We start from the raw sequence: 20436 nt of genomic DNA, 5'->3' as shown, positions 1-20436 counted from the left end.
AGAATGCGTGCACTAATTTCAATTTTAATAAGAATGCGTATAACTTCTAGAATTACCAAAGAAGACGTCGAGTACTACAAAGAACATTTAATAAAAACATGTGTTTGCGATATGAACATAGTAACAAAATAAAATAACATTGTCTTTAAATAAAACACATGGTCGCAGTAGTACTGCCAAGCTTATCGCAGATCGAGGAATAAAGTTTCCTCCGGAACTGGAAATTACTTCTCTAACAAATATGATTTTAAAGGCCATTCAAATAGAACTAAAAAAGGCGGTACATGAAGAAATATAATCAGATCTAAAATGAACAATCCTACTAAACCATGAAGCATCCAATTTACAACAAACAACATAGGTAACATACCAGCCAAGCTACATCAAAAATAATTCATACCGGTGGATTTTCATGAAGGAACACTTTGGTTGGAGGCAAAGTGTCAGCCGTGGATGCTTTGGTAGCCTTGGATTCATCAGGAAGTTTGTAGCCTTTGTAGCCTTTGTTTGGAGGGAAAGTGTCAGCCTTTGATTCATCATGAAGTCTGTCAACATCAGTAACCATATGTCCAGTTGCTGCTGTAGAACCCTGTTCGTAAAGTAAACATGCGTTCATTGAGTAAGCCACCTACAAACAAACGAAGTGGTACACAGTGGCAGTAACAGCATTTTTCAAAATAACCGTATGAATAGTTTCGTATTTTAACGGAAACGCATGCGATTATAAAAAAACAAATGTTTTAAGCTAATAACACATGTATTTGTTAAAAAACACACTAAACCACTACAAAACATATACTCTAGTTGGGGACGGAATAAACAGATATATATTTGTGGTAGACATGGAAGCATGAAAGGTAAGATAGTTGGGTACTCTTGTTATTCAATGCAAAAGAAAACATCAAAAGCATGAACGGTAAGATAGTCCCCAGTCAATTTAAAACAATGTTTAGAGGTGCGGTACCTTATGATTTCCGTGAATGTTTGCGTGCTGGTTAGCACTGCTACAATTCCCAACGGTTCCTAGGACAAGCATACCGCTTCCTACAGTTGCGGAAACTATTGGGACAGTCTCGACCGGGTAAGAAGATGTGTGAGGCACTCGTACTAGATCAGAAGCCACATCTACCTTGCCTGGTTTTTCTTCTTTATGACCAACATGCCCGGATGAAATTTTTTGGATAGCCAATGTTATCATATCCGATATCCTAACCTCTGAGTCTGCTATGGCTGTCATGACACGTTTTTCAGAATGTTTAACCTTTGTTTCAACATATTGTTTCAGACCCTCCGATAGGTGATCAATGGCCTTCCGCTTCCCTTTGGATCCTATTTGGGGCTCATTTGGTATTCCTCTTTCTACACCTTCGCAATCTGTTGCATCTGTGCTACAAACGTCACTGCTGTCGGTCTTATCTATCCTGTGGTCATCACTGTTCTTACCACACACAAACATTGAATCCGTAAAATTGCAGTTGTCGTTGATCATATCCATTAGTCTATCAACCCCTTCGTCTGGCTTGTCTTCAATGACATGACCTAATTGGGGTCCTAGCAGAGAGTCAATTGTACACTACACAAGGGAAAAAAACATGTCATATGGCAATCAAAGTTATCTTAAGCTGCAGTCAGATCTAATTGCAAATCGGTTACGTTACTCTAACATCATATAAATATGAAGGCAAAATAAGTGCCATGGCACATGCACCCTGTGTTTTTATAGGAAATCTGATGTCTTACAAATGTTTGCAAACTAAAACAATATATCATTTTCATCGTAAAAAATGTAATATAAGAAAATTAAGTGGGATACTATGAAATTCGTAAACAGATTATGCCATTGAGTGGAAGACCTAATTTGATTGAATAACTAAAGGCATAGTAAAGGCGAAGATATCGAGATCTTACCGCTGCTTTACCATCGACTTTCCAAACAACATCCAACTTCAATGTCCAAAGGCGCTCAATGAATTTTGGTTCTTCCATATCGGAATCATTGTCATCATTAGGACCTAGAAACTGCAATTCTTTAATTTGCGGAACGGCTTGAAGAAGTACCAGTTGAAGCACTAAAAGGAATCCTTGGACGGTTGTCGATTTCTTCTTCAAGTTTTGGGGCCCCCTATCCTTTATAGAACACATCATAAGTTTGAAAGTCTTTGTCCCCCATGGATACTTCAGAAAATCTTCCAGATTGTCAGACATGTCAACATGCAATGGCACGATTTTGCTTTTCGCAGATGTAGGGCAAAGGACCCCGTCCAGCAGAGCAAGTACGGCGTAACGGATCCGATTATCTCTCTCAGGGACGAGATGCCTCTTTAGTCTACTTACGAGCCAGTCGGCCGATACGTCGGCCCTGTCGAAGTACTTGTACCAATATTTGCCGACAACTTTTTTCCGTTTACCCTTCTTCTCTTTGTCCGTAGGAAGCTTATCGCATCCTAAACCGGTGACCGCTGGAAATTCAGCTATTGAGAAACAAATCGGGAACCCACCGTATATAACCCATATTTCGTAGTCTTTCTTCACCACGAGTTGTCGCGTCAATAGAAAATGAATGAGTTTTCCAGAGTAAGCGGCACTCTCCGGAACCGCAAAAAGTTTCCCAAACTGGGAGAATTTAATGATCTCGAGTTCAGATGGGACCAAGACAGCGGCGATATCGTCTATGATAGAGAGGTCGCTGTACGAGTGGACCCTTTCGCCGGTGGGTTCGGATCCTTTAGCAAACATTCGTGATGGCAAACCCAGATTTGACATCTAAATATATAAAATATGAATAGAAAATCAATTAACCAAGAAATATAGAAGAGTCAAATGGATTCACCAGTTAATACGTGGACAAAGCTCTATATAGTCGGCTATTGCTGTGAGAAATATTGTCGTGAACGGCAGCCGAGAGAATGTAGTCAAGTGAAATTGTAGGGTTGGAGAGAAAGCTAAGTAATAAATATTTAATTTTTTTTATTATTTGATGCTGGGAAACCCTTATAAGGACTGCTAGACTTTTGAGTTTCGGAAAAATTATAGAATAATTTATGGAAAAACTATTAGAATAATAAATGAGAAACGTGTGAGAGTAGAAAACATGCAAAATTCAAATTAGATAATTGTTGAGTTTCGATCAGATAGGGCCTTTATGTTTGTAGAAGACGGAAAGAGATAAATGTAATTTTAAGCTGCATAAAAGACCGTTGTACATAAATCATAATTATTTTATGAATTCTAGTGTAGTCATGTAGTATATATACTCTATATTTAAAAGGGTAAAGGAAAGAAAAGTAAGAAATCAATAAATGTAATGAGGAAATGGAAGAAACATGGGTCTGCGCTCTTGTGTCTGTATCCCGAGGAAAAGGACAACAAAGTCATTAAAACAGACAACCAACTTTATTCATCAAACCGTGAATATTTTCCACGTCACCTATCTATTTCCTTTCCAAATCGATTTTTGTTTACTTGATTATTTTTGTCCTACAACTTTACTTGTATTGCACTCTAAGCATGTCCTTCTTTTCTCTAATCTACTGCTCCAAAAAAAAAACACCTGATTTTTTTTCTTTAAATTAGTCTATTATCTTAGGTCGCTAGCTCAAGTCAAAGGGTCCAATAAAAAGCAGCTTAAAAGGTAAAGACAGATCGAACAAATCGTGAGCCAAGATGATTAAAGGGTAAGCTGAAAAGAATGTATGATGTTGAGATTATTCTCGACTTGTATAAAAAAGAAAGGATCAATCAACATAAAAAAAAAAAAAAAACTTCCACAATAAGGTATTTCTAATATAGGAAAGTGAGGTTTAAAGACGCTATCGAGAGGATTAAACAAGTGACATTGCCAAAACAGAGCATTGTCTATACAAAAGTAGTAAAAAGAAGAAATATAGGTTCTGTAACAATACTGAAACTGGAACTGATCATCAGAGCATAACATGCCATGTGTTGTTCTAATGCCATTTATATCCTTAAATAGGTTCGTACACAGTGGTTATTTAGACTAACCACATGTCACTTATGGGGTCATAGAATACCACCATTATTTATATATCAAACTTTTGTGTTCTTCCACCTTTCTTCACTATATGACAACAAATGTCCTCTCCATTTTCAAAGTCCCTGCCAAGATATAAATAGTGCTTGTAAAGGTAAGACTTGCCTCTGTATCCACCTGAAAAATGTATGTAAGCTAGATAGACATAGCTGAGATGAGATACTTCAAACAATCTTATAAAAACTTAATGTATATGAAACCATAAATAATATTGCTGAAATTGTATACATACCCGCGTGGCATGATAACATGTGCGTTTTATAGAAATGCATATTTTGTTATTGTAAACACACATAGATCAGTTTGCTCTATTAAACAAATAGATATCCAAATTGATTGAAATTATGCAAATCCTACTATGTTATTAAAAATCCATATGACAATTTACAATATGATATAGATGAACAACCATCGTATTAAAAATGAGGAAGAGGTAATGTGAAAATCACGAGATTTTTAAAACTTAAATTAGTATAATATTATAATGTATAATAAGAGACTAAGAGAGAGAGAAAAAGAGAATATGTTTACATCATGAAAGTATTGAAACATTTCTATATTTATAAGAAGAACAATTTAATATTAATTTTAAATATAATTATATATTTTAAAAATCTGCACATTTATTAGGAGCAATTAATATGAAAATTACCATAAATCGGTTATTAACTATGACAATTAATATGAAAGAATTTTTTCCATAAAAAAATAGTAACTTCCTTGTAATTTTTTTTTGACAGTGTAGCTTCCTTGTAATTGTTATACGATTATATTATAGAAAAATTTAATAATATTACTATTGTTTTCATTTTTTTGGTTTACTGAAAATTTTAAATATTAGTAAATTAACAAATCTAATGGTAAATATTTTAATAATAATAATAATTTCTAGTATAGTTTTAGTTTTTATATATTAAAATAATGTTAAACTTTGCTATATATGTATATGCCTTTATATTTATATCGTATATTTGTTCTTATATAAAATAATAATTTCGTTTTTTTTTAATTTCATATAGGAATCTATTATATATCAAGATTCTAATTTTAATTATATATTTTAGTTAGATATTTAATGAAAATTTCTGATAGAATATTATATTAAACGATTTAGAGTTTATCATTTATTAACTAGATTAGGACCCGCGGTGTACCGCAAGACAAATTATTTATAACTAAAACATTTATATTATAAGTTGTATTTATAAGTTTAAACCATATAATACTTAAATATCATTTATTTTTTACATAATATTTATTAATCAATTTAATTAGATATGTTTATTCTCGGAAACCGATAGTGTTAACAAAATAATGAATTGATGTTTTACTCGTTTAACACCAAATTAATGATATTTAAAATTTATAAAAATATCAACAAAACCCGTCCCGCTACATAACTCATTCCCGAGATATTTTAACTCGAACTATATAATCTTAATTTTTTATATTTATTGGTTTGTATTGTAAAATATTAGATTGAGTTGATATGTTATTTATTAAGGTTGTAACCATTTACATTTTATAAGATTGACGCTTCTTACAAAGTTTAAATATTTATTATACTTAGAATTCTTAAAACGGTTGAGTATTTCTCATATTTGAAGTTTTGTAAAAGTTTAAATCTATTATTAATAATTTAAAGGTTTTCTAACTTTTTTTAAAAGTTGAAATATATATAATGTTTAAAAGTTTATGAAGTTTCAAATATTATAAATATTTAAACTTTATATTTTTAATATAAAGTTTAAATATTATTAATATTTTTAACATTTTATAAAGTTTAACTTTCTAAAAAATATAAATATTTATAATATTTATACTTTTTATAAAACATAAATATTTTTAAAAGTTTTAAATATTTATTATATTTAACTTTTAAAAAATATTCAAAATAAAGAACAGGAATATACCAAATAAAAGTGTTTTAAGTTTGAATGCCTGATAAATCGAGCTTTCTACTCATTTGTATTATGAATTATTTTGGTCTCTTTTATAGTATGACTCTGAACTATTGCCCAATTTTTTTAGGCGGTGTGGGATATTATACATGTATTTTTAATTCATCTATTGAGTAATACTGTAATATATGTCTGTTTTTAAAAATTTTGTATTACATCATATGCAGGGAAAAATCACAATTTTTATTAATTAAATATATTATAAAATAATTCAAAATAATTTAGATATAACTTTAAATAAAAATGAAAGGGAATCATTTGAATGAAGTACAAAGATTTCCTTATTTTTTTAAATCTTATCTATAATTAACTTTGAATTTTTGGTAACTAATATTAAAGTCAATACAATAAATGTAAAAACTTTCCAAAAAGTATTTTTGAGCAAAAATTGCTGCAAAAATACTAGTGTAGATTATGGTATTTGCTATATTCAGTTTGATTTAATTTGCAAAGTTTGTAAAGTTTTTGTCGGATTAAATATTAATCGATAATGATTGATAGTTTCCTAAATTATAGGAACACAAAATATTCACCTAACTAATGTGGTTCACTTATGGAAAATCTATTTAAATTTTAGTTTTAAATTGTAACTCAATAACCCACTATAAACGCAGTGGATATTTTTTACCCGGATCCAACTCTCTTAATTCGGGTTATTTTTGCAAAATTGACCGGACGGAAGCACTTATGTACTTCACTTTTACTTATATATGTATAGGGATAGAGCAGAATGTACCTTAATTAAATCCCCTTCAACTGAAAGGCCTTATCAAATTCGAAGGCCTTTGTAAATTTTGTAAATATGTAATTTATCTTATGGGCTAAAAGACTGACACACCCATCTATATTTGGGCTCCAAAATAAATTTAAATACAGTAGATAGAAACAACGTCACTTTATCCCTTATAAATTAGACATATTATTTATTTCTTTTAAGATCCGTTTTGCATTTGTATTTAATTTTTTTTTTGAAAATAAGCATTTCTCATGACATGTAAGTATGTAACACGTTATCTTAACGAGTGTTACGAAATAAGATGACTGAGGTTTTAACTTTTAACTTATAATTGTTAAAATGTAAAACAGAATAAGACAAAAAAATGAAGAAGTAGCAAAACTGTCAAAACAGAATTTAATATTTTTGACCAAAAAAGAATTTTAATCTTTAAAAAAAAAAGAACTGTAAAAACTAAAAAGGTTATGGAATGACAAATCCTGGACAACAAATTTAATTGCATGCAAATGGTAGACGATGCGAGTCTCAAACATTTGCGGGTGTTAGTTACTGTCAGGTTACCACGTATCATAGACTATGACCTTAGCTGGCGCACGGACGACATGAGCATTATAGTTCGTTCGTGCCACATCAAAGATAGTTCATAGTTGGGGGCTGAGTCACTCACGGAGAACAGAAAGTAGTTGTAATAGGCCTAAGAGACACAAATGAATTGGGCCTTAGTATAAAGTGGGTCATCATCACTCATCTTTTAGTAATTTCTTTTGTCGTGTTGCGAGCTTTGCCACGTCAGATACCAGTTTGATTCCGAACAATGTGGGTCACTCTATAACTCTGACTTGACGGCTTTTGTGGGCCAAACTAATAAATTATTTGTAGTGACGAATATGAGTTAAAAAAAAAATATATTAGTATTATTTTATTTATTATACAATGAACAAAATACAAAACTAATGCAAATGGTTGGAGCTTAAAATTTTATTATTACTCCAACCAGATTTATAATTATCATAAAAAAATAGTGGTTATGAAAAAATATTAATTTAAAAATCTGTTTTTAAAATTTTAAAGTATAACTTATCATAATCTTGTAATCCCTGAATTAAAATACATTTAAACTTGTTTCTTTTGGCTTTTAACAATTGTCAAATTTTCAAATCATGTATTCGAAAAGTCCATCGATCATGCACAATACATGATGCTGTTGGCCAAGAGATATAATAATGGAATCCGGAAAAGGAATTAGGGCAGACTCATTTGATTCCTTCGACGAATGAGGTCCACTCAACTATTCATAATTTATTAAACCAGATATATATTTTTAAAAATTCTATTCTTCTTATAATAAAACACGAATATTATGCTAGCTTATATATTTTCGTAAATCTATCATCCGATAGCTTATCATGCTATATAGACTCTCGTGTTGTCGTTTACACACGCAAAATCGAAAATTAAGGACTGTATTAATAAAGAAAATGTTGTTACGTGATAGTGTGTGTGTCTATGATAACGTTTTTAGCTAGGGAGTTAAAAGGCACTCACCCTAAGCTAAGAAAACTACACTAAACACCACCGAACTCCCTTTTTTAATTTTAATCATTGAATTGTAACTTAAATCACGGATAAAATAAAATATGTGATGGTCATTGGAAATATTTGAGTTTTTAATAGGAATGAACGGTTACGAATAATAATTGATCGACAACCACATAAGCTAACATGTTCCGTGACACAGGCGATCAAAAAGCTGGCTTTCTATATAAGACCCAACACCCCACCATGGTTTATGAGCTTCTTCTTCTTCTTCTTCATTTGACTCCTTGGAACGTCCCATCTCTTCTTCTTGATTCCATTAGTTGTCATCAAGAATCCGAAAACCTCGTAGCTAATATACCAATGGATTCGTATTACGTTGGGTATTTGGACAGCGAGGAGACACACTTTCTAGAATCTTGCTCTCTTTGTCGCAAAACCCTTTCTATCAACTCTGACATTTTCATGTACAGGTACTTAATTCGTTGCTTGCGATCCAAACAAAACAATGAACTTAACAATCGGATACTTATTTCTTCCAAGTGACTGATTAAGCATTTTAAGTTTATGGTTTTGATACTTTGTTCTGATCGATTTCTCTTTCTTTTTTTTTTTTGTTGTTGCAGAGGAGACATGGCATTCTGTAGCCAAGAGTGTAGGCAAGAACAGATTGAATATGATGAAATTAAATCAAAGAGCTGGAGAAAAAACTCGTCGTCGTCTTCCGGATCATCTCTCTGGAAATCGTCTGATCCGAAAGATTCTGTCGCCTGTGAAACCATACGGACAAAAACTCTCATCATGGCTTAATTAGTACTTATTGCCTCTTCATCCGACCTTTGTAGATTGGATGTGGAACTTCTTAATAAAGAGAGAGAGAGAGAGAGAGAGAGAGAGAGAGAGAGAGAACAGAGAAGCCAAAGTATATTATTGGCTGTGAAGTTTTTTTTTGTTCTATCTGCTTAAATTTTTGGTTCTATTTTTACTTTTTACCACCGAGAGAGGAGAAGAGAGATCTTTATGTGTGTTTCTTGATGATTCTCTCCGCTTAAAGAGAAGAAAATAATAATGCAAAACGGAAGTTTCTTTCTTTTTTTGCCCCAAAAAAACAAAAAAAGCATTTTTACAATCCAGCTGGGCTTCTCTTAAATAAAATACGTGGCCCAATGTGAACCTTTGTGGTCTATTAATTAGGTTCTCAGTATTGGGCCTTTTTCATAGAGAGGAATAAGATTACGTAAATCCATCATTTTAAAGATGTTATGAGGTACTTGAACAAGTAACTCAAGTTAATACAATAACTTTTTTTTTTTGAAAAAGAAACTCAAGTTAATACTCTCCCCAAAAAAAGCAAATTCTAAAGTAGACAATAAAGTAATCCACCTAATTGGACAGATAGAGCGATCACCTAACTTTCTACTATGAGGAAAGCTTTATTATGCACAAAATGAATATTTCTACTAATTCTGTCATATCTTAACTCCGAAATCACCTAATTTATATGGACAAGGCTTTATACTTATATATTCAGTCAAAAAAATGTATGATTTGATGTATCAACATAAAAATTGAAAAATTATTCATTAAATAACAAATTATTTTTTTTTGTGCAAAAAAATACAGATATAATGTCGTTTTAAATTAATTATTAGCTTCTTTTATTTTAAAATGTGGAAAATTCAATATTAAGTTTTTTTTTTTTTTTTTTGGTTATGTCAACGCAAGCTTTTTCTATTCAAACGAAATAACAAAAATATCTTCCACCCTAACCTATTATAATTACATTTTTTCAAAATTGTCAAATCTTTTTTAAAAAAAAATAATTATTGAATTTAAAACATTTTGGCTTAAAAAGAGTTAGTTCAGTTTCTTCGCGATCGCCTGAAACCTCTATTTTGATAATTTCTTAGCATTGACCGGAACAAAGTACACTTTTTTTTTGTTGTCAAAAAAAAGGAAAAGAAAAGAGATTAACTTAATTTAATTATCGATTATATCCTTAAGATGTCAGATTATTTACTATTCTGGTACTTCTTTACCATACTAGTCTTTTGTTTTTGTTCACTATACAAATTTTTCCATTTTTTTTTTTTTTGTGATAATAAGGCAGGCATATTGATATTGAGTTGCTCTCTCTACAACTACATTCATCTCTTCTCTCCCCGTCTTTTCTTGGTCCTATAATCATGTCCGTCCAATAAAACCCTAATTTTATCTTTTTTTCCATTTAGCATCGTCGTTTCACTCCATTACAGAGAGCTGTTAGAATTTTTTAGCTTTGCACAGAAAACAAAAAAAACAGTGTGAAGATTATTAGGGTTTGTTATAGATGTCCTACAATCAATCAAGGCCCGACAGAAGCGAGACTCAATACCGTAGAACTGGTCGATCCACCGGTAACCACCACCAACAGCAACATCAGCAACACCGATCTTCGCCCGCCGCCGGTTATGGTAAGGGAGCCGGCGCTCCTCCTTCCCCTGCGCCTGCCCCTTCCCCTGCCCCTTTTGTTGATTCTTCCTTGCCTTCCAATCGCAGGTTCTAATCAAATTTCGATTTTTTTTTTCTTTGGTTTAATTTGGAAGGGACATGGAAATTTTGATCCTTTTATTTGGTATTTACTGCAGTTTTAAGAAGCCTAGCAATGCTCAAGGAGGAGGAGGAGGAGGGCAGCCTAGGGTGAATTTGCCACCTGTGAATCATTCTGTTTCCAAGGATGGTTTGCATCCTAACAATCACAATGGTCCAAATGCACACTCTCGCTCTCAAGGTATGATCTTTAATCCCGGATTAGCTTTTATTTGATCATAAGTTTTTAAATTGGATAATTTCAGATGATTTTGGTCACTGTGTTGAGTGATCGTTTGGTTTTTAAGTCCAACTTATCTTACACTGTTTTGTTAGTTACAGGAGTGTCTGGTGAACCGGTTGTTGGTGGAACAACTGAATCAATCAACAGAAACAGTGGACCTATTCCAAAGGCTCCAACTTCTCAGTCTACCGCCATGACTTTCACGAACAATGATACGCCCAACACAGCTAAAGGTAGCTCTTTTTGAATCTTTTTTGTTGTTGTTGTCACTGAGCATTGAAGCTTGACTAAATTCCTCTGTACATCCTTTGAGGTATAAGTTTTTTTTTTTATCATGATTTTGTTTTTGTGGCAGCCTCTGGAGACGCTTCTCAAGCATTTGCTTTTCAATTTGGGTCTATTGATCTGATGAAGGTATGTTGTTTTTCCTTCCTTCTGTTTGTTAGATTTGTCCATCAACACCTAAACCATCTGCCCTGTTGGTTTTTATAGATTCCTGCTCGAACTAGCTCAGCACCTCCGAATATGGATGAGCAGAAACGTGCCCAGGTCCACCTTGTAGTATTTTACATCTGCTGTTAATGTGATTGTTGCCTACATGAATGGTTCTTGGTTATAGGATGGCCACTAGTCAGTGTCTCAAACTTCGTTTCTGTGATTCTAAATGCTCTGTTATTTGTATTGTGTTTACTGGGCTTGATGTGATCATTTATCTCCATAAGATATATATATTACATTTTGTTCTGAACTTTTTGCCTTTCGTTTATGACACAACCAACTATTTTTTTGCAGATGCAGCAAGCTTCTTTAAGAACGGCGCCAAATGTGCCGGCTTCTGTACCCAAAAAAGATTTATCAAATAAGGTTGCAGATAATCAGTTGACGAGGAAAGAGGGCCACAATCCATCAAGTGAGAAAGCAGATATTAAAGTCCCACATATATCCCCTCCAAGTCAAACGCAGAAGTCTCCAATTACAAATATTCGCATGCCTGCTGTGCAGACACCATATCAGCATGCTCAGGTTCCTCACCCTGTACATTTTGGTGGGCCGAACATGCATATGCAGCCTCCAGTGGCCGCAACCTCGTTTCAAATGCCAATGCCAATGGGATTATCTATGGGAAATTCACCTCAAATCCAGCCGCAGGTGTTTTTCCAGGGTCTTCCATCACATCCGATGCATCATCAGGGTATGATGCATCAGGCTCAGGGACATGGTTTTGCAACTCCAATGGGTGCTCAGATTCACCCACAGTTAGGCCACGTTGGTGTGGGTTTGAGCCCACAATATCCCCAGCAACAAGGAGGAAAATATGGTGGGGCACGCAAGACGACGCCTGTAAAGATTACTCATCCTGACACACACGAAGAGCTGAGGCTTGATCGACGTGGTGACCCATATCCAGAAGGCGAATCAGCGGCTTTAAAACAGCATTCTAACACACCTCCCAGATCACAGCCAGTCTCATCATTCCCACGACCAGTCAATTTGGTGCAACCCTCATTTAACTCCAATACTATTATATATCCTCCGGTTTCTGTACCCTTAAATAGTGGTCCAATGTCATCTGCTCAGGCACCAAGATATCCTTTCCCAGTTATTGATGGGTCCCAGAGAGTACAAATTATCAACCAACCTGCTCATACCGCTCCACAGCATATCAGACCTGCAGCTCTGGCACATGTTTCATCTGATTCTTCTTCCTCTGTGAAAGCACGCAGTGCCCAAAATGTGATGTCATCTGCCCTACCTGCTTATGCGAAGGTATCAGTGAAGCCAGCTGGGGCTTCTGAAAAGCTTGGATCACCAAAAGCCAAGTCACATGGAGAAGTTAACATTTCTCTGTCACAGAAGGACGTGGATGCAGGTTCATTGAGCTCTTCACAGCAGCCTAAACCTGGTTTTGTCTCTGTAGTACCTAATTCGTCTGCTCGGCCAGCGACTGAAATTAGAAGAGCGGAAATGGTGAGTGAGTCGATCTCAGCTGAGAATCAGACACGTAGGGTGGAATCCCCTCATAATCTGACTGAGGTATGATACTGTGTTTTGATTTTGGGTATTATTCATTTTTTCTTGTTTATTACTTGATTAAATTACTTTAATTTTTTTGGCGCTGTTTCCTCAGGATCGTGGACAGACTATGCCAGACTCTCTGGTCTCTGTTCCCGAAACAGAAACTGTTGCTGCCAAGGAAAATTCATCACTCCCAGCTAACAACGGGTTTAAGAAGCAACTCATGGAGGTGTCTCCTACATCTGATGCTCCAACGTCTGATTCAGTAGATACAAATATTGACGAATCTATGCAAGGGTCAAGCCATGCCTCATCAGAGATTTCTGGTTCTTCAACTCAAGAGAAAGACCTAAAATGTGATGAACCGACTGTTTCTGATATGGTTGTTGAAAGGTCTGTAATTTCTGTTGAAAAACACGAAACAGTGTCAGGTGTGCTTGAGAAGGCACAGAATGAGGTAGATAGTGCCACAGACGTCTGTCCTGACTCTGAAAACTTGGCTGAAGTTACAGATGGTACGAGCTCTGAGCTTCCACATTCTACGCATATTCAGTCTTCTACTGTTCCTCTTGGACATTCGGAAACGTCATCGAGACATCATGGTGTAGAAAATTCTGGTGATAGTTTGACCTCTGCCCCAGCTACTCTTTCAAAAGATAAATCCGCATTTGAATCGAACACAAGAAGAAATACTTCTACCAAAGGAAAGAAGAAGATAAAAGAAATCCTTCAAAAAGCAGATGCTGCAGGGACAACTTCTGATCTTTATAATGCGTACAAAAGGCCTGAAGAAAAGAAAGAGCCGTTAGAGAGCTCAAATGTTGTTCATGATGTTTCAAACCAGAAGCCGGCACCTGTCATACCTCAGGCTGTTGCTGAAGCCACTGTGGATGCTGAACCAGTGAAAAATGAACCAGAAGACTGGGAAGATGCGGCCGATGTTTCTACACCAAAGTTGGAAACTGCAGATAATTCTGTGAATGCTAAGAGAAGTTCCTCAGATGAGGCCAGAGACAGCTGCAGCAATACAGAAAAGAAATACTCCCGTGATTTCCTTCTTAAGTTTGCAGACCTATGTACTACTCTCCCTGTGGGATTTGACCTTTCGCCTGATATTGCTAATTCCTTGATTTTTGCTTATATGGGTGCATCTCATCATGAACATGATTCTTATCCTACTCCTGGAAAGGTTATGGATCGCCAAGGGAGTAATGCTCGATTAGATCGTCGTCCTACCAATATGGTTGATGATAGATGGACAAAGAATCAGGGTTCTCTTCCAGCAGGATATGGGGGTAACGTAGGTTTCCGACCTGGTCAAGGAGGAAACTCAGGAGTTTTAAGAAACCCTCGTATGCAGGGACCGATTATGTCTAGACCGATGCAACCTGTGGGTCCTATGGGAGGAATGGGCAGAAATACCCCCGACTTATGGCAACGTGGTTCAAATTTCCAACAAAAGGGACTTTTTCCTTCTCCACATGCTCCTATGCAGGTGATGCACAAAGCTGAGAGAAAATACCAAGTGGGTACAGTTGCAGATGAAGAACAAGCAAAACAAAGGCTATTAAAGGGAATCCTGAACAAGTTGACCCCGCAAAACTTTGAGAAACTGTTTGAGCAAGTTAAAAGTGTCAACATCGACAACGCTGTTACACTTTCTGGAGTCATTTCACAGATATTTGACAAAGCCTTGATGGAGCCTACCTTCTGTGAGATGTATGCAGATTTCTGTGTACATCTTTCTGGGGCGTTACCTGATTTTAATGAGAATGGTGAAAAGATTACCTTCAAAAGATTGCTTCTCAATAAATGTCAGGAAGAATTTGAGAGAGGGGAGAAAGAAGAGGAGGAAGCCAGTAGAGTAGCCGAAGAAGGACAAGTAGAACAAACCGAGGAGGAACGGGAAGAGAAAAGACTCCAGGTGCGAAGGAGAATGCTCGGTAATATTAGACTTATTGGTGAGTTATACAAGAAAAGGATGTTGACTGAGAAAATCATGCACGCATGCATCCAGAAGTTGCTCGGGTTTAATCAAGATCCTCATGAAGAGAACATTGAAGCTCTTTGTAAACTAATGAGTACGATAGGAGTTATGATCGATCATCAGAAAGCCAAGGGCCTTATGGATGGGTATTTTGAGAAAATGAAAATGCTATCATGCAAACAAGAATTGTCGTCTAGGGTGAGGTTCATGTTGATTAATGCCATCGATTTGCGAAAGAACAAATGGCAAGAGAGAATGAAGGTCGAAGGACCAAAAAAAATTGAGGAAGTGCACAGAGATGCTGCACAAGAACGCCAAACTCAAGCTAACAGGCTTTCACGTGGACCCTCGATGAATTCATCAGCAAGAAGAGGACATATGGAGTTTAGTCCTAGGGGGGGAGGAGGAATGCTATCACCTCCAAGTGCCCAAATGGGTGGTTTCCATGGACCACCTCAAGGTCGTGGCTTTAGTAATCAGGACATTCGATATGATGAAAGGCCACCTTATGAGCATAGGATGGTTCCAATGCCTCAAAGGTCAGTAGGTGATGAGCCTATTACCTTGGGTCCGCAAGGTGGTCTTGGTCAGGGAATGTCTAGAAGGCCTGCACTAGTATCAAACACTTATCAGTCTGATGCGACTCAGGCCGGTGGTGGAGATTATAGGCGACCGGCTGGTGGTTTGAATGGTTTTGGCTCACAAAGACCTGCAAGTCCTGTTACTCACGGACGGTCAAGTCCTCAAGAGCGGGGAACAGCGTATGTCCACAGGGAATTTGCAAGTCTGTCTCGTGCTTCTGATCCGTCACCAGAAGTTTCATCTGCTAGGCAAGTAGTACAAGGGCCATCGTCCACAGTAAACAGTCCTCGAGAAAATGCTTTGTCTGAGGAACGGTTACAAAATATGTCATTGTCTGCAATTAAGGAATATTACAGGTACTATATCTCTCCTTTCTTGCTGGTCATTTGTTACGTTCTCTGCATAGTGATCAGATACTGCCACATTTAGCATAACAGTATATGAAAACCTACGTAGGTACAGTTGGATCAAACTGCAGTTGATTCGTTTACAGTTCGCACGTTTGTTTTACAAGGGCAGATTATCTGATAAAGTGTATATAGTACGTGAAGTAGGTATATTAGAATTGGTTCCTAACAAAACGGATTAATAATACTTAGAAGAGACATTGTTCCTTGTTTTGATAGAATCTTTAATAAATGGTGAACATCTGACAGGTTTGTGCGTTTTAGACCACATGTGACAGTCTGTCCCTTTTGATACTGAATGAAGTGTTGTGTTGTTAGTTTCTATACTTTTGCCGTATTGTGGTCACCTATTTTTTTTTATTGATAAGCACTTTGGTGAGTTTGTTATGCAGTGCCCGAGATGAGAAGGAGATTGGTTTGTGCATGAAAGATATGAATTCACCAGCTTATCACCCAACAATGATTTCTCTGTGGGTATCTGATTCGTTTGAGAGAAAAGACAAAGAAAGGAATCTTTTAGCAGAGCTCCTTGTTAACCTTGTGAAATCTGCTGACAACGCTTTAACCGAGGTCCAACTAGTGAAAGGGTAAGTAAACAAAGCCCCCCCATAAATCTCTCTAAGTCGCACTCCGATCAAATGGGCTTAAATCTGTTGCTGTGTTGTTTACAGGTTTGAATCTGTTTTGACAACCCTGGAGGATGCCGTAAATGATGCTCCGAAAGCAGCAGAGTTTCTTGGTAGAATCTTTGGTAAAAGTGTGACAGAGAAAGTAGTGACATTGACAGAGATTGGTCGGTTAATCAGAGAAGGAGGAGAGGAACCAGGAAGTCTAATAGAGTTTGGATTAGGCGGAGATGTTCTTGGGAGTGTTTTGGAGATGATAAAGACAGAAGCTGGAGAAGAAGCTTTGGTTGAGATTCGCCGGAGCTCAGGTCTGAGGATTGAAGATTTCAAACCTCATGCACCTCACCGGTCTAAGATATTAGAGAAATTTACTTAGGAAAAAAAAAACAATTGGAACCATCTTTTGAGTTCCTTTTCTTTTTTTATTTTTCGTTCTTTTCTCTTAAAAGTCTTTTCACTTTTTTTAAGTGCTTTGACAGAACTAATTTGTTAAAAAAGGAGTTTCTCTATTTTATTATATAGCAAAACTTTCCAAAATATTTCATTTTTTGGTTAACCTTTCTCTCGTATATATATAACTAAAACTTTAAGAGCACAGTGAGCTGAGCTCAATGTTCTTACAAAATCGTTATAACAAACTTGATTAAATCAGATGAGATCGGTGATATTTAGTGCAAAAGGTTCCAGGATGTGGTGTCACCGTGGTTTAACAAAAAATATTCTGCAGTCCATGTGAAAGAAAAAAACAAAAAAAGGGCTCTTATGTCTTTAGAGTTGGGCTTAGTTGATGGCCCATATATGATGATGGTCATAAGGCCCATATCAAGAAAATGCCCTAACATGATTCGTATATAAAAAGCGCTAAGAGTGGCCAGAGGAACTTGTTCTCTCACTAGGGTTTCTTATCTTACGGCGTGGTGTTCCCTTCCTGCTTGCTCCGAAAATGGTGAGACGCCTCTCCTTTTTTCTCTTCGTTATTGCTCTTATCATCGTTGTAATCCCATAGATAGATAGATATGTAGCCTCCTTCTGTTCTCTCGTTTTGAGATATTTCAAGTTTTGTAGTTGATCTGAGTATTCTTACATTATCCTGACTTCTTTACTCTCTCTTGAATCTTCCCACAGGCGAAGAGAACGAAGAAGGTCGGAATCGTCGGCAAATACGGTAAGCTTCCTCAGTTTGATTTCGATTGGGATGGTAGAATAGGATCTGCAGTTTGCTTTAGTTTTGTAGTTCATTTGGTATAATGTTTCGTAATGAATATTATTTAGATTCGTTCATTTCTCATAGTGGGATGTCGATATGTGAGAGATATGTCGTCTATGGTTTCGATTTACGTTATTGTTTGTTATTTGGGGGTTCAGCTGGTATTGTATATGTATTGTGAGTTTTCTCTTCTTTACACATCGAATGTGGTTTATGATTCAGGAACACGTTATGGTGCGAGTATCAGGAAGCAGATCAAGAAGATGGAGGTCAGCCAGCACAGCAAGTTCTTCTGTGAGTTCTGCGGCAAGGTAAGGGTTCATCTTTCTCTTTTGTTTGTGGTTTCCTGAATCTCTTATGTTTTATTGAATGTGGATTTTAATTTATGGTTTCAGTTCGGAGTGAAGCGAAAGGCTGTTGGTATCTGGGGATGCAAGGATTGTGGCAAGGTCAAGGCTGGTGGTGCTTACACCATGAAGTAAGTGAATCCTCAATTTTTATAAATTTTAGCTTTGTGTTTTATTAATCATTTAGTATCTGTTTTCTGACAAGACTTTGATTCCCTTTTGTGAATTGCAGCACCGCCAGTGCGGTCACTGTTAGAAGCACAATCAGAAGGTTGAGGGAGCAGATCGAGGGTTAAACCTTGTGTGAATTGCAGCACCGCTAGTGCGGTCTCTGTTAGAAGCACAATCAGAAGGTTGAGGTAGCAGACCTGGTGGCTTTTTTTATATTTTGTTTCTTCGTTTTGACAATTGAGTTTTGTAGACTCTTTGCTTTTGTGGTTTTGAATCAAGACTTTATTATTACATTAAGCAGTGAAGGAGGTTTTTATTCAATGTTTGAGTTGGTTTTTAACAAGTGTTCTTGCGATATTTATATCCTTAACTAGCTTTTAAGGTTTGAATCAGTACTGATATCATCGAAATTCAATAATACCTTTTATGTTAAAGAACTATTTTGATACAGGATTTGTTAACTGTAACTTTAACCAACCTTTATTTTCTTAAATAATCATTTCGTCTAGGATTGTTCAAACAGCATCAAGAGTTTTAGGTTAATTTCGTTACAGTACTCTCTCTCGTACTAATACTTTATCGATCAATTTTTATAAAGCGCCATTACCAAAGTGTATTTGCGCGCATTTGATGTTTTTGCTTTCTTTCCCCAGTTCTGGTTCTGATATAGTACTGGAACTAGACAAACGTTATAAATAACCCCTTATCAGACTTTGGGATACTACCAACCAACAACCTAGTACAAATGTTGGATTATCACATTTGCAGTTCAGATTATTTCCTAATCAGAAACGGTGAATAAATTCTTAAAGTTTTGATTTGTTCTAAAATGAAATTGTTCAAACCGGGATGCGCTTGTCTTAAACAAACAAAATTTAGTTGAACTTGGTAACGATCTCTTACTGGGTAAAAAAAGTTGCACGCTTTTTGACTTTTAAACTAAGAGGCTCTTCTGATTAGGAAACAATTTCTGAGGTTTTACATGAAATTAGAAAGACAAATAATAATAAGCTGAGAAGGGAAACAACAGTTAAAAACAAAAATCCAACTAACTGGGGGAAATCTTTTCGGAGACAAACCCCGATAAGTGTCTTTTTTTTTTCCCTCAAAGAGCCAGGCTGTTGTGTTGCGCTTACAAGTTTTCTTGGAGCTTCATTGTAGATTATTTCAAGATTCCATCTTCCAACTTCATTTTAGCTTTCACCCTCTTTACCCAATGATTGATGTATGTTCGTTCATTCAAACCGCAGCTATCGTCTTCCGTTGCTCATCCGGATGCAAAAAACCGAGCCCACTAAAAATGTATCACCATTGAGAATGCAGCGCGGTAAGCTTCATGGTTTGTGTACCTTAAAACCAAAGATTTTTGGGACGTAGTTTTGAGTCGGTTTCTGCGGCTTTAAGTTCCCGTAAGTCATCAGGAACAAGTGAGGGAATGTGGTTCCAAAGTAGGCTCCATCAATATCTGCAGAAGTCAATTAAGGGAAAACGCTAAGATACAATAACACTCATGATCATCAGAGTGTTCTCAACTGAAGCAAAAGCTTTCACTGAAATGGTAAAGCCAAAATTATGAACAGAGAAAAAGGATACTGCCTTGGAATTTAGATCGCGGGTAAGAAATGTCTTCGCATTTTGGGCAGTATATCTTAACAGTACTCGATCTCGGGATGTCGGATTGTCCAACAGGGAGACAAGACTGACCGCAACAGAAAACTCTCGGGCATCTCCCGAAATCACAGTTCTTGTACTTGTCAGTCTAGACAGAGAGATCAGTAAGTAACAAGAGAGAGGTCGTTAAGCAAAAAAACAAAGGAAGTTCAAAAAAAAAGCACCAAAACGTAAACACAAGAGAGTAAAAAAGAAAACACTAACCATTGCAGCCATTCCTTTAGTTGTCAAAATGTAACGAACATGAATAAGACCATAAAGCATCTCAGCAGCTGATTCCACCATTTCATTCTGTTCTTCCGTAAACATCTCACCTAAATCCCCCC

The 20436-nt window shown here is 36.0% G+C and overlaps 4 protein-coding genes across 6 annotated transcripts; 3 read left to right on the top strand and 1 right to left on the bottom strand.

Moving 5' to 3' along the window:
• On the top strand, nucleotides 8548-9377 carry LOC104749314. The gene is made up of 2 exons (XM_010470912.1): nucleotides 8548-8757; nucleotides 8911-9377. Exons 1-2 carry the CDS (start codon nucleotides 8648-8650, stop codon nucleotides 9092-9094), a joined length of 294 nt encoding a protein of 97 aa, XP_010469214.1. The 5' UTR covers nucleotides 8548-8647; the 3' UTR covers nucleotides 9095-9377.
• Nucleotides 10335-17231, top strand: LOC104749313 (eukaryotic translation initiation factor 4G). Of its 3 annotated transcripts, none has more exons than XM_010470909.2 (9): nucleotides 10335-10822; nucleotides 10912-11054; nucleotides 11189-11329; nucleotides 11452-11510; nucleotides 11589-11645; nucleotides 11889-13130; nucleotides 13225-16037; nucleotides 16481-16675; nucleotides 16760-17231. In XM_010470909.2, exons 1-9 carry the CDS (start codon nucleotides 10614-10616, stop codon nucleotides 17088-17090), a joined length of 5190 nt encoding a protein of 1729 aa, XP_010469211.1. In that variant the 5' UTR covers nucleotides 10335-10613; the 3' UTR covers nucleotides 17091-17231. The 3 variants fall into 3 exon arrangements, with proteins under 3 accessions (XP_010469211.1, XP_010469212.1, XP_010469213.1); XM_010470910.2 differs by having other exon boundaries at nucleotides 11195-11329; nucleotides 16760-17090; XM_010470911.2 differs by lacking the exon at nucleotides 11589-11645 and having other exon boundaries at nucleotides 16760-17090.
• On the top strand, nucleotides 17566-18779 carry LOC104749312 (60S ribosomal protein L37a-2). The gene is made up of 5 exons (XM_010470908.2): nucleotides 17566-17660; nucleotides 17840-17879; nucleotides 18144-18232; nucleotides 18317-18399; nucleotides 18501-18779. The coding sequence occupies exons 1-5, from the start codon at nucleotides 17658-17660 to the stop codon at nucleotides 18562-18564; spliced, it is 279 nt and encodes a 92-aa protein (XP_010469210.1). The 5' UTR covers nucleotides 17566-17657; the 3' UTR covers nucleotides 18565-18779.
• LOC104749311 (casein kinase II subunit beta-3-like) lies at nucleotides 19396-20430 on the bottom strand. The gene is made up of 3 exons (XM_010470907.2): nucleotides 20315-20430; nucleotides 20033-20198; nucleotides 19396-19904 (listed from the first exon to the last, which is right to left on the bottom strand). The coding sequence occupies exons 1-3, from the start codon at nucleotides 20417-20419 to the stop codon at nucleotides 19774-19776; spliced, it is 402 nt and encodes a 133-aa protein (XP_010469209.1). The 5' UTR covers nucleotides 20420-20430; the 3' UTR covers nucleotides 19396-19773.

This window comes from Camelina sativa, chromosome 16 (assembly GCF_000633955.1).
Source record: "Camelina sativa cultivar DH55 chromosome 16, Cs, whole genome shotgun sequence".
Classification (NCBI taxonomy): domain Eukaryota; kingdom Viridiplantae; phylum Streptophyta; class Magnoliopsida; order Brassicales; family Brassicaceae; genus Camelina; species Camelina sativa.
The sequence above is the reverse complement of the archived record's forward strand: the minus strand, read 5'-3'. Positions and strand labels throughout refer to the sequence as shown.

Bases quoted from the DNA above. Each gene is read 5' to 3' on its own strand.
- LOC104749312 (XM_010470908.2), top strand. The intron at 18,233-18,316 runs GTAAGGGTTCAT...TTATGGTTTCAG, and splicing joins TCTGTGAGTTCTGCGGCAAG to TTCGGAGTGAAGCGAAAGGC. The intron at 18,400-18,500 runs GTAAGTGAATCC...TGTGAATTGCAG, and splicing joins GGTGGTGCTTACACCATGAA to CACCGCCAGTGCGGTCACTG.
- LOC104749313 (XM_010470909.2), top strand. From the start codon at position 10,614: ATGTCCTACAATCAATCAAGGCCCGACAGAAGCGAGACTCAATACCGT. The intron at 11,511-11,588 runs GTATGTTGTTTT...TGGTTTTTATAG, and splicing joins GGTCTATTGATCTGATGAAG to ATTCCTGCTCGAACTAGCTC. The intron at 11,646-11,888 runs GTCCACCTTGTA...ATTTTTTTGCAG, and splicing joins ATGAGCAGAAACGTGCCCAG to ATGCAGCAAGCTTCTTTAAG.
- LOC104749314 (XM_010470912.1), top strand. From the start codon at position 8,648: ATGGATTCGTATTACGTTGGGTATTTGGACAGCGAGGAGACACACTTT. The intron at 8,758-8,910 runs GTACTTAATTCG...TTGTTGTTGCAG, and splicing joins TCTGACATTTTCATGTACAG to AGGAGACATGGCATTCTGTA.
- LOC104749311 (XM_010470907.2), bottom strand. From the start codon at position 20,419: ATGTTTACGGAAGAACAGAATGAAATGGTGGAATCAGCTGCTGAGATG. The intron at 20,199-20,314 runs GTTAGTGTTTTC...CTCTCTGTCTAG, and splicing joins CTAAAGGAATGGCTGCAATG to ACTGACAAGTACAAGAACTG. The intron at 19,905-20,032 runs GTATCCTTTTTC...TGACTTCTGCAG, and splicing joins GCGATCTAAATTCCAAGGCA to ATATTGATGGAGCCTACTTT.